Source organism: Hyposmocoma kahamanoa, unplaced genomic scaffold (assembly GCF_003589595.1).
Source record: "Hyposmocoma kahamanoa isolate Upper Pololo Valley unplaced genomic scaffold, ASM358959v1 64, whole genome shotgun sequence".
NCBI lineage: Eukaryota > Metazoa > Arthropoda > Insecta > Lepidoptera > Cosmopterigidae > Hyposmocoma > Hyposmocoma kahamanoa.
This window is the reverse complement of record NW_020653852.1, coordinates 16,074,893-16,089,152: the sequence shown is the minus strand read 5'-3', so window position 1 is coordinate 16,089,152 and position 14,260 is coordinate 16,074,893. Positions and strand designations below refer to the sequence as shown.

At 36.2% G+C, this 14,260-nt stretch overlaps 1 protein-coding gene across 1 annotated transcript in view; it reads right to left on the bottom strand.

Moving 5' to 3' along the window:
- The window catches only part of LOC113230905 (transient receptor potential cation channel trpm), a 542,480-nt gene extending 528,965 nt beyond the window's left edge, over positions 1-13,515 (bottom strand). The window contains exon 1 of the mRNA XM_026465015.1: positions 13,449-13,515. Coding sequence (XP_026320800.1) covers positions 13,449-13,496 — 48 coding nt within the window. The 5' untranslated portion in view covers positions 13,497-13,515. The remainder of the gene's footprint in view (positions 1-13,448) is intronic.
- Positions 13,516-14,260: the final 745 nt, after the last annotated feature.

Sequence of the window (14,260 nt, the reverse complement as noted above, 5' to 3'; positions counted from 1 at the left end):
AAGTTTTTATATACACTCATGCACATATTTAGAGGAACCCTAAAAAAAGGTTGAATCATGATAACAATGTCCATATGGCTTTCGGAAATTTTTATTAAAATTATATAACATTTTGTCATGGGATATGAAATAATCTAAAAAGGATCTAAATGGCATATATTTGTTTTTATAGAATATTTCAATTTACGCTACGTAACGAAAAGTTTTATTTTTTTATTAATTATAAGAAAACTAGAAATAAATTAATATAATTAGTTATGTAGTCTTACACGAATTTTCATTAGAGGAAATACTAGATTCCAAACTGATGGTACAGAGAAACAATACAAACCAAACAAACTAAAACCTCTTGAAATTGATATTTTTTTATTTCATTGGCCTCTCGCAACAGCCTGCTTAGAAAACGGACTTCTTTTGCAAAGATCTGTAGTGCTAGCACGCGCGACTTGCGCGATAGCGACATAAAGCACGATATACTGCTTCTATCCCTTAGAGATCTCGCACTTTATGTCACTCTCGCGCAAATCGCGCCCTGTTGTGCTAGCCCTATTGGCGTTTGACCAACTTAATTGAATGTGTAGGTTTATCCATGACATGTTTACTGACTTTTTTACGCAACAGTTCCTGTTATCTAGTTACTATATGTGCTGTGCTGTGACGCGGATAGAAATGCTTCGTTTCAGATGTCCAATGTAAGAGAGACCGCAATCGCAGTCAAGCTCTTATAAACTCCTGCATACTGTAAGGGGATAGTACCAGTGTTGCCAGATGGTTACATTTCTTACATTTTTCCTAACTTGTTATTCTTTTCGAGTTCTTAGGTTTTCGCGATTGTTCCACATAGGAAATGAAAGTATTTTTCCGGATTCAAATCGCGTATATTTGTTTTTTCAAACAAACCGACGTTTCGGGCCCTTTACAGGTCCCATGGTCACGATTGTTATTCTTTATTTGGACGATAGAGTCTTTGAAGCTGTATTTTAGGATAGTCTCCTCCCGTAGTACTCGTAATTATTATGCTCTTTAACTATGAAACCACATCTCGGCGTCAGCTTATAAAGGACCCCTGGACCCTGAAGCTTACGTATAGCAAAACTTTAAGCCACGCGCACCAACTTTATAATAAAATTGATTGCCCTCAAAGCAACCGTATAACATAACGTATCCTAGGGGATTATCCGGCCCGATTAGGAAGAGTATTAATTATTCACATTAAAACGACGTTGCAAAGCTCTTTGAATTTAGACAATTACGATTATTGAATTATGTATTTGGTATAATTAAGCATTTATGTATCCGATTGGCTTGAATATTGAATTAGTATAATAATTTGTTTAGTTTAAATGCATCTTAATAAGGAATTTGTAGTCGACAGTTTGTAGCGTCTCTTTATGTGTAAGATTATCCTGTAAACGAGTTTTAGACACTTTAGATTACCGGTACCGAACACCATGGCCGGTACAGAACATCATTATAGGAAACCATGGTGAAGCCTAATTCGAGAATCGTTTGGAAGAAAAATGTTGGCACAGCAGAAGTTGATCCAATTTAATAAAAAAAATCTAAAGTTATTCATACATGACCTCAGTACAGAGTACTGAAATCCCCTAGTTTGCCACCCTTAGAGGTGGAATATTTTCTTCAAATTTAAATGCGACCACTCCTGAGGTACCCTCTTTCCAACAAAAAAAGAATCATGAAAATCGGTTCACAGATACCGGAGTTATCGCGTAACATACGTACAAAAAAACATACTTTCTTTTGAAAACATTCAATTTAGAACCTCCTCCTTTTCTTGAAGTCGGTTAAAAATTAATAACATTTTATTAAATTTGACCAACTTCTCCTGTCCGTTTCTTCCAATATAATAAAATGATTCTTATAAGAAACTGAGTCCATGAGTATAAAAAAATAGATAGATAGATAGTTTATTTGCCAACAAAGCACGCACATTACATGAAATACGAAAACAGAACAAACAATGAAGTAAATACTTAAAACGAACAAAAACAGGATTATATAAACAACAAATACAAAAATCAAAATCAACTTATAATAGAAAAATGTATCATGTGTGGTGCCGTGGCGCATAGGGCGTAAAACCGTCGCAAAGAAGAATATTGTGAAAGTATCATCAACGTACCGTTTGAAAATCTTCGGCCTAACTGGAACCATTAAAACTCGCTCCTCGAAGTCTTCCGTGAAAATATCGGCAACAACGGGATATACCGGGGAGCCCATCGCTATACCGTCAATTTGTTGGGAGAATTCATTATTCCACAATAGATAGCCTGATGTTAGGCTATCTATACATGAAGGCGTGGGAACTGTGCGGTCGCCGCGATGCGGCCGCGTGAAAACTTTCTCCTCGTGTAACCGCAATAATGCTCACATTATTGTTTCGCAGAGGAAATAGGTAAGATGGCAGTACTTCCCGGACGAACTCTTTCACAAGGAGCTCTACAGCATTTTGCTTGTTGTGCTGATTATACGTTGATGAAGACGTCGATACCGTCGACAATTAGAGGCAAACCAACCAAGTCAGCAACAGCTGCTAATTGCTTACATCGGAACTCTTTTTGATTGGCAATCAGTATGTATGAAATGACTGCATATGGTGAACGAAAAGAATATTCATTAGGCGGTTGCGTCTGTGCGGCGCCTTAGGGACAGGCAAGTTAAGTTGACAGTATGCAAAAAAACTATGCGAACAAAATTGCAAAATGACTTCATTTGCAAGTACCTACTACGGGTTCTCAAATTTTATTTTTATTACTTTATTACTAGTTTGCTTCTCAGTCATCAATGAGTTTTAAAAGAGACAACATTGTTGTTAAATATGTCTGATTGGACAAAATCGACATCATTGTACGCCATGTAGTGATGTCACGATTGGATATTGAATTGTTTTGTTTATTAATTTGACCGAACATTGTGATTAATTTGACAGAATATTGTCATAAGACTACCAAGATGTTATAAAAATCGGAAAATTTAACATTTTTGCTAGCAACACTTCATATAATTAGAATAAACGTTCTTGGTCGTTGCTATTGTACATTTGAATTTCATTTTTTTATAGCGTATTAAACGTATTTATTTGCATCGAGATGCGGGAGCGTTCTTTAAACTTTGTGCTTTTAATTGTAATAGCGTCCTTTGCTTTATTAAAACAAACTTGAGATACCATGTTACTTATCGGACTTTCGTTTCGAGTTGGCAAATGTTACATTAATAATATCTAAGTTGAATATTGGGAATTTTTTTACAAGGAAATTGAAACAACAAAATATTAATCATAGTACCGTATAATCAGACCTAACAACTCGATATTTTCATATTTAACTGTTATAAAGCCATTACTAACATTGGAACCTTCTTAATTAAATTGTAATTTTTGACACTTGAATTTTACAAATTAAATAAATTTGTAAAATTGTAAGTTGCGACTTTCTCATTTATTATTGTAATAGTCAATCAAGATTTTATAACTAACAAATTAACTTTTGCATGCTATTTGATATGTGCGATACATGTTTGTACTGGTACCATTTTCTTTTCTGTCACAACTTTTTTGTACCATGTTTGAAGCTAATAAACGAATAATAATAATTATTATTATTAATACCTTAGAATAACAACGCACAGAAACCTAGTCCGCACACGCTAAGTGAGGCAAATTAAAGCGCACCAAAAGGGCCTACACGAGCGGGCGGGCCTTCAGTGCTCAAGGTCAACATGCACCGCGAATAGATTAAGAATTTTAGCTAAAAATGACGTAATGTGCGGTAAATGAGTGTAAAAATACGTCAGACAAACATAACTAGATACTAACATCACATTCCACAAGGAAGTAACGCGTTTCAACTTGTATTTTTATATAAATATTCACTAAAACCAAAAATTAACCTACTACTAAAACTAGCCTACATTAATTTTATTTTTGCCTCACTTGTGACAGTTCGTTTGATATGAAACTATTATTCTACGCGGTATTATTCTAAGATAAATACTAATTTTAATATTCGAAAATTTGGAATTTCAATAATCAAATTCAAACTGTGAACAATGTAACCGTAGTAGCACATCCAACAGTGCTACCAACTTAAAATTGTCAAATTTAAATTAAGAAATTGTTCTTTTTGTTTTTAATTTCGTGCTATAGATTACTAGGCTTAAAATCATTACGCACAATGCAGAGGTTCCATGTTGTGGGCTGAACTGTCAAATACAAACCTCCGCGATTACGGCGCATATTAGATTTTATTTCTTGGTTCACAAAGCGAACGTCGTCCGCGTATTTGCTTATGGTAATGTTCTATCGTCCCAATCACCCTGTTTGCATTTTCACGGCCTTGATTAAATCCACAATAACGATTCAATTTGTTTTTCTCACTTTGAATATTCAAAAGTTCTAAAATAGGTTAGGATTACTACGGAACGAGCGCGGGAAATATTCGGTAGTTAATTTAAGCTATTATAAATATTCGTAATGGAACATACGGGTCGTGGGTGGTATTAAATTGATAGAGTAAAGCAGGAGCTGTGGTTGCGGGGGAATGGTTACTTTTCAATTGACCGGTTTTAATCCCTATGACTTTGCATGTACTCTGCATGGCGATGCGACTTCTTTTATCGTCATCCCACCTTTTTATCATCATTTTCTCTGGTTCCTGGGCACCTACTTTGAAATTTTGAATCGTTCTTTAATTCCTTTTCTTCGTCATTCTTCCGTCGCCATTTATTACTAAACTTCTGTAGTGAGCAGATGTGCTCAATTTCATATCAAATTACCAGCTGTACCATTGAAAATCATGTAACCTAACTGCTTGTACAAATTATATAATAATAACTGCTTGTACTGCTTGTACAGACCTTTTTGTTTGCCTCTCTATAATGTGTTCAAAAACCGCAAATTTAAACAGTTTTGTTAGAGCAAATGTCTTATCTGTTATTCATATCGAATTCGATGTTATTATTACATTCAAATTTCGAACATCCCTGAAAAACAAAACAATTTGATTGGACCTGAATTCTAAGATCAGTCGAGATGAAGTTTGATTCGAAATGAAATGTCAATAGCAAACAATTTTGACAATTTAACACGTCACTTGATATCGAACGATATGATAGTTGAGGCCGATTCTAGTTTATCTATGAATTAAAAATAAAAACTATGGTTCTTTGACATGCGTGAAAAAAGTTTTTATTTGCCGCCATTTCGCCAGTCGTAACATGCGGTTCCTAAACACATCACAGAGAACTATAATATGTGTGTAGATAAAACAGTGTATGTAACTGTATATAAATAGGCATTAAAACACTCGTAAGATGTTTTTATGAAACGAGCCGATAGGCGAGAGAACCCTCACTCGCGTTTTAATGCCTTTTATTGTGCAACACACACATAAACTAGGTACTATTTTCACCTGTTACTAGTAATAGTTTAAAATTAACCTATTGTTTATTAAAAATAGATAAAAACATCTTCTGTACAATAATATATACAGGTTTTTCACGCTCCTATAAAATTAATTGAAATTACTTAAGCGGTTTTGTTTGCTAAGCGTTGATATGGAAATCCTCGTCAAAGCGAATCATATTATGAGCTCAAACATTAAATTAGCTGCTGTACATTGCCGAGAAATTCCTATTATTTGTTTGCCATTTCCATCACCAGATCAGCTATAGGTTACTATAACATTTAATTTCCTTGAAATTACACTACATATGTGCCAGGTTTTATTGAAATCGGTGAACGGAAAGTGGGTGAAATTCAGTAAACCGAATTAACTTACAGACAAAAAAATAAAATAAAAAATGCAGACAAATTAAGAACTAACTCCATTTTTTAAGTCGGTTAACAAAGAAAAGTATGGTTCTTGACAACGTGCTTCCACCATGTAACATGCCGTGGCAGTATGAATATGTTAACAATGTTGCATTGTTAACAAACTGCAGGCAACGGAAAGAATTTTTTATAAAAAAAAACATATGCTCAAATGCATTTGATCTCCATCTGGCCTGATAAAAAGTAACGATGAGGTTTGACGACGGAGAATGCACACCTACGTAATAAATGTTCACTCTCGCCTTGAAATGATCCAAGTTATAAAGTTCAGAAAATTTGTCTAAAGAATTCCACTTCAGAACCGTTCGCCATACAAATATGGAAGCGAAACGCGTCGTGTATATCCTTTGAATATCCACAACATAGGTGTGGAATATAAAGCTACGTCTAGTCCCCCGCTGATGGATTGGTGTAGTTGTCTGACATAAAAAAAAAATTGTCTCAGGTCCGATTCCCAGTTCTATCTTTATCGGGAACCCTACGCGCATTGAGCCAGCAGCGTGGTAATCTAAATCTTCTATTTAGGAGATAGGGTTTCCGTCCGAGCAAAACCCGCCCGCATGGATACCAATACTATTTCTACCGCAAAATGTCTATTCTGGATTGAAGGATTAAGAGAATGTACAGACACAGGAGACACAAAATCCGTTCTCAGTAATGGGACATAAACCACGGCCAAATGGACCATCCGACTGTTTGCCACTTTAAACAATATAAAAAAGACATCATGGGACTTGTCAACTTACTTCTTAGGGTGGCGAGGTTGTAGGGCCCTATAGTGGGCCCTAAGTGGCACTGCAGCTGCTATGGACAGGCGTATTGCTTATCACCAGACACGCGACTTGTTTGTCCAGTCGCTTGGTATTATAAAAAGACCTAAGCTACCAATTAACACAACGCCAACTTAATTTTTTTTGGTCATTTTCTATTATTTTTGTAAACAGACATATTTATTTACTAATAATAAATAAATAATAAATATTGTACTCCCCAAATTTTGTGGAAAAAAAAGAAACAAAAAACAAAATTCTGAAAAAGCAAACAAAAAAGCTAATTTTGTGACAAAAAGAAACAAAAACAAAACTAAATCAGAACAGGTCCAAAAATTTAGTAGTTAGTGGCTTTTACAATTTCTATGATTTACCCCATAGGTTAATTCCCAATCTTTTTGACCGCCTACTTATTTCCATAAGTAGGCTGTCAAAAAGATAAAAAAATTTCAACTCCCACCACCAGAAAAAAACATATTTTTATTTTAACTTAACACAAAAAAATCACAAGGAAAGAAATATATAATGTAGTTTATACAAATAATTCAGATTTTTTAAAGTGTTGTACCACCCCCTGAACAGCATCAACGCCCCTCCCAATTGCTTCCGAGTCCCCTTACCTACTGCCCCCCTAGGATTCTTCAGCGCGCGCTGGGGGGTATGAACCACTTTGGGAAACTATGATTTTCCCGAAAATACACTTCAAACTTCATCAGCATAACTTTGAATTTGATCAAATATTCAGTTGTTTTGATAAGTATTAAGGTTATTTTGTCACCGACTGTATTAACTATGATATTTATGTTAAGTCGCAATGGTCTCTTATTTGATATCTTGGGATACTACAACAATAATTATAATATTTTTATTTTGATAATATACATGTAAAGTACAATAAAAGCTTAAATACTGGAAAGTACAACTAAGTATTAAGTTATCTGAATAAAATTGGGTTCCCGCTGCAAGGTGCCCAAGATGCTGGCAGCGTTCCCCTTTTGTATTGCTATGCTAATGCGTTGGGCAAGGTAGCTGCCGGCCCTTGGGTTTCCCAGACAGTCTATTAATTTTATCGATAAAATTTTGTACAGGCGAAGGTAAGGGTTTCGACGCCAAAGGCTGTATATACAGGTAGGTGGTCGGAGCCGAGATCCTTGTACTTGTTACTTTTTATTCTTTCCACCAGCTCAGCTGCGGTGCCAGCCCTCTTGCTGGTGTGCTGAAGAGGGGATGGGGCAAGTGTGACGGCACATGTGACATCCCACACCAGCACCCGGCCCATACTCCAAGGGATGTGAGTCATTCCGCCCGGGCGCTTGCCTTCTGTACGCGACATGCCGATTAGCTCGAGTATGGCAAGCACGTTAACCGTTATCATGTCGTTGAGGGCTGCATGGCAGGAGATACGGCCGGTGCTCAGATGGCAGAAAAGACCGTGGTAATCTAGAGCACTTACGTCTGTGCCGCAAGGACACCGATGCGGGGAGCAAACTGGGACACCAAGGCAGAGGCCTGCTATATTACAACTGATTTACGCTCAGAAGTTTCAGTAGCAGTAAAGATACTTGTGACAGAGTTGTGAGAGTCGAGGGAAGTACTGCCACCTTGCCTATATGAACATTACTACATTCCGGTTTTTAACGGTAAGGAGTGCTGGTAAAATTGCAGGCATGGGACTTGTCAACTTATGTCTCAGGGCGACGGGCGCAGCGGCAGTGCCCCTCAGATCTTTGCGATTTGATCGTCCCGTCACTTGGTATGATAAAAAAGTGTGCAATTCAATTGTAGCCCACATTACTTTTAACATCATTTCATCATGTAGAGGAAAAAATATGTTTATTAACTCAATAACAACCTAACTGAATAAAATTACTAAACTCACGTCATTAACTATCGTCGGACATTTTTGTTACTAACTGAATATTTTTGTAAGAACTGCCTCCGTGGCTGAACGGTTACCATACTAGACTGCCACGCAGAGGCCCCGAGAGAGGAGAGAAATATTTGTATGTACATTTATTTCTCTCGTGTATGTATGTACCCATGGCACCCACGATACAGTGATAGGTATACCCCCAAGTGCGGGGCCCAAGTTGTTGTATTGTTATTATTGAATAAGCAGTTGTATATCGTTCTATCGTATAATAAAGTCACATGTATGTGAGGTACTTTTATCACATGAAAGTCATAAAAATAATACGCAGTACATGAAACAGCAGCGCTGTTGATACAACAGTGTATTAGGTTAAAAAGTGTATTTATTCTGAATCGATGAAAAGCGAATTGTTCAAATCCTACGAAAGGTGACTCAAATGCATTTTTTTATAAAAAAGTAAGTGCGCATTTGACCTCCGTCTTACCTAATGGAAAGTGACAATGAGGTCGACAATGTAGCATGCACACCTAAACTTAAAATATACCTATTTACCTTGAAAAGGTCCAAGTTATAGCGTTCGGGAAATAAGTTCGCAGGCAGGGCATACCACTTCCTAGCCGCTCGCCATATAAATTTGGTAACGGACCACTTCGCGCGAATGTCCTGGGACTATCCACAACATAGGAGTGGAACCCCAGCCCACGTCACTCCCCCAATGATGGAAAGAGGAAGACGGTATCAAATCATGTAATTCCATCGCACACTCTCCGTGATATATCCTGTAGAATACCGATAAGCAGGCAACTTTACGGCGGTGTTCAAGACTACACAGCTTCGCCTCTACTAATTCCGAGTCACCCCTCTTGGTGCGCTTGTCGATTGAATCCAAGGTGGCCAGTTGGTATTTAGCAAATGTATAGGCTAAAGTTTATAACAGACATGTAAACAATTTCCTACTTGCTAAATATATTCAAAAATAAAAGCTACAAATAATTTCACTTTTTTAGAGTAAGGACTGTTATGTCCAGAACTAGCTCACAAATAAATTGTCTAATTTTGAGTTAAGTAGATATCTTTTAATTGTTTTACCAGTATTCTGACGACGGTTGTATTCACGTGCAGAGATTTAAATTTTACGTTCAGGACTCTTATAATCTTGAATTTCACATATTTTGAGTTTCAACACTGTTGTAATAACCATGCGATATGTAAAATATGATAACTCTCCTATTTCAGTATAAAAAGTTATCGACTAATTACGTTCAAAGAATCTGTAAACCTCTCTCCTGAAAAGTTGTCATTTTACAGATGTGGCCTTATTAACCTCGGAGTGTCATGTGAATTTAACTCATTGACAGAGCGAGTTTGAGACGAGATGCGAAGTTTTAAACCAAAAATACATTACCCCGTTTAATTTATGCACGCTAATTCTTCAAGTCAATGACAAAAAACCAATAAAATAACAAACCGGTGTTACATTTATTTTACCCAGTTAGTTTACTCTATGTCCCTATCTGCTAATCGGTCATAGTGGGCACGAGAGCAGATGAAACAAACTTTGTGTGTGAGATCCGAAAGCACAATGGTTTTGAGTCAGATTGAAATTACCCCCTTTTCACTATGTTGTCTTTACATCGTCCAACTTGTGTCCTGAGACGGTTCAGGGACTTCCATATTGACCATTGCAACTTGTACCGGCGGGGGAAGACTTTCGTTTGGGATGATAAAGTCAATATGAACAGAGAGTTTAGTTTGCCAAAGTTCGCGTCTGTTTTGCTACCTTCTATTGCAGCGGTATGTCGTAGGAAGCTCTTACATCTTAAAGTCGTGCTGGTGGGAGTTTGTGGCCGAATACGGGGTGCCAACTATCAACCTCCTACTTTAATTTATCTACACCACAACAAAACCTGTTAGCGTAAAATAATGAGAGACCCGTGGGCTTCAAGCATTCGATATAATACGTATCCGGTATAATGTTCAGGGCTATGTCGACTTTTGGTTGTAAATAATAACTTTGGTTGGTAATATGTTCAAAGTGACATTTTTTTCAGGAGACAGGCTTACAAATTCTTCAATCGAAATCAGTCAATAACTTTTTAAGTTTAAAAAGGGGAGTTATAGAATTTCACATGTACATACATAATTGTTTCATGTGGTTAGTACCATTTTAATGACTTTCATGCTATAAAAGCACTTTTGACGTATGACGACAAGTGGCTTTATTATAACCAAGGGTACGATTAATTCAGTTTTAAATAATCAATACGACCACATTTACAAAGATTCATTTTGTAGTATCTTCAAACAATTTACATACAGTCGATTGATTTATTTTAATGCGTCACGGCTCTATATTCATATTTCATTTTCTTAAATATAAGGTCTAGGGAACGTTCTGGTTGATACTTTAGAATTAAATTCAACTCTATGCCATTGTATGCCGTATAAGAACGGCTCAAACTTAATATGTTTTTTTTATATTTTCAACTGATGGCGTGGGCGTGGTTACAACATTTAAAGTGCTACTCAAAATTTCAAATAATGCAGTAGAGCTCCTTGTGAAGGAGTTGGTCCAGGGAAAGTATTGCCATCTCACCTATTTCTGCCGTCAAACAGTAAAATGAGCATTACCGCCTTCCGATTATGAACCCTTTCATAACCGGAGTGTTGGTGAAATTACGGGCACATGGGACTTGCCAACTGTCTCAGGGTGATGGGCGAAGTAGCAGTGCCCTGGTATTTGGTAAAGCTCTTGGCCAAGCGCACGACTTGTTTGTCATGTCACCTGATGTCATAAAAATCTGTGAAAACACAACCGTGACACTAACACAAATATTAACGCTAATATTACGAACAGTTGTTAAGAGTAGTGACATAATTAATGTTAACTGTACGATAATATTTAAAATCAAAATAATTTTTTTTTCATTGGTAAGCAAATCACAATTGAAATCGTCCTATTAATTACAATCCAGATACACTAGATACTAATCTACTAATTTCTACTGAACTGCAATTTCTTCCAGCTAATTTTAAGACAGAAAAAACAGTACAGAGTACTAAAAAAACCGACCTCAAAAATCATTTATCCCCTAGTTTGCCACCCTTAGAGGTGGAATATTTTCTTCAAATTGAAATGGAAACATATCAGAGGTACCCACTTTCCAGCAAAAAAAGAATCATAAAAATCAGTTCACAAAGCCGGAGTTATCGCATAGCATACATATGAAAAAAAAAACATACAGCCCAATTGAGAACCTCCTCCTTTGTTTGAAATCGTTTTGCCAAAGTTTATTTCGATTTAAATACCTTTATCAAGTAAAGCCCAGTCGCATAATCGTCGATTAATTTTAAAAGTCAGCTACATGCTAACTTTTGTTATGTAAGGTATAAGGCAAAGTAGTAAACGAACCACTAACCCACTTTATGGGAAGAGATCATCGCCGCCCATGGACATCTACAACGTCAGAGGAGCAGCTTATGGGTTGCCAACCTTTGACAGCACTGTTGACTCGAAGGAAATACTTCAGGATCCCTCCAGACCACTCTACATCTTGCAGGTCCGAGGAAGGAACGAACGTGGTGCCCGCATGGTCTTAGAATTTGCATTCTGAGACCATGCGGATACCTTGCGGTATCAACGATATGGGGATGGACTCTAATCCTTTGGCGGGAATGAAAAGGAAATGCAATGGTGGAAAGGTGAGAGTAGAAATTTATGCTAACATTAATTTCTTCCCGTTAACCTTAAGATAGGCAAATGGGATATGAATATGCATATTTTTAATGACAAAATCAACCTTATCAAGCAAAGCCCGATTGCGTAACCATAGAGTAACTTTAAAAGACAATTGCACAATATGATGCCTATAGTTTTGCTTTAATAAAGAACGGTGTTACAGTTAATGGTGTAATGATTAAAAAATATTTTCTTCTTGCCGACTTAAACTTTAAGTAGTATACATAGAGTTAATAATGCAATAATGCCGTATCCCAATAAAAATGGTAATATATACTCACAATTACAACACTTTTATTATAAATGGGTAATATTCAGGTTAGTTTTCTATACCTTATTTCTGTGGCAATTTTTATTTAGTTGAAGAGTACACTATCGTGAAATAATACACTTGAATATTAAATAATAGAAACTACCACGGAAATAAGATAATTAATCTGAAAATTATCCATATACACCATATTCGTAAAAAGCAAAGTGATTGCTAGTTACAAATCCAAAATGTAGAACAATACACAGTACAATATTTCCAAGGTTTCAGAAGTACGATTATTCACCATATTAGATATACTTCCTTGAAATCTAGGTAAATATGGTCTCTCTATTCATAATTTGAAACCACCGAATCATGTGCAGCACATTTTATTTCAATTTAACCACATACTCATTATACTGAGTGTGTATTCGCTATCGTACTACATTTACTTATAATGTCAATAAGCACACTTAGTAGAGGTGCGCCAATTTTTTCCCTCTCGTACATAAATACTTAAAATAACCTTGTATGTAAATAAATTGTAGAGTCAATCACAATGACGTCAAAATTGAGCAAAATTCTCACATTACATTGTTGCATAGAGAACACACAATTTTACTTAAGTAAACCGTGCAATGTTAGTAAAAAAAACAATACTGAAACTTTTATTGTTTATTTTATTTTATTATATATATTTATATTCCTATGTATGCGTAGTTGCTACTTATCATGAAATCATCGATAAATATGTTCAATACATCGATACTTCTCCATTTATCATAACAGTAATTTGGTATTTATTATAGACATATTATTTGTGTTACATATTAAATGTTAAAAATTAGCGTTAAATTGTGCGATTACACACAATAATGATGAAGTTGACACAGACGGTTAAAGATAACCTATAAATTAATTGTCATTTAACTGTATGTTAAAAGTGTATGTTGTTAACTTACCGTTTTGACCTCTGTGTTGTTTTTAGCGTTTGACATCGCCTTAATCATCCTGCTAGAATTATCCAACAGGCACTTTTGGATGCTCATGGCTGCTTTTTTCACAACAAAAACTATCACAATTCACATTTCGTTAGCACAAAACACAAACACAACTACCCCATGAGGATTGGTAACGATAAGAACAAAATCACATCTTAAAGAAACACTGTTATCGCACGTGTTAGGTTATATCCATTGATTTGACGTAAGAAAGTTTTGGTTTCCAAGCGAGAGGAACACGTGTTGCTCTGTCTACGGTCAGCAAAAGACTGCGGCTGTTAACGCTGGCGCCCCCTGGCAGAGCTAAACAAAGAACGCTCACTAGGTGGATACTGTAACCCAGATTTTAACCGACTCTATATTATACGGTCATATACATTGCGTCAGTTCCCTAGACCTCATGTGCACATGCTCGCAAGTTTATACGCAATGAATTTTAACTACCGTTGACTTTGATTATGTGAATAGAGGGTTATAAGAATAGACCGTCGGTTAGCCCGTAGCCACACCTATCGCAAAAAACGTCGTAAATATGAAACTATAAACCGGAGTAAAGTTTGAGATAAAAATGTATTGCCGGAAACGGACGGAATTTGTAAATTTTAACTCTACTTATGGCCCGGTTTTATGTATAAAATTGAATGCTTCAATCTACTCTACCAAAGAACAGCTGTTATTTTTAACTCCGTAACAAAAGATGTTTGTATTCATGAGATAAGTAGATAAACGGATAAAAAGAGAACATGGGTTTTACTATCTATGATGGTCTGACG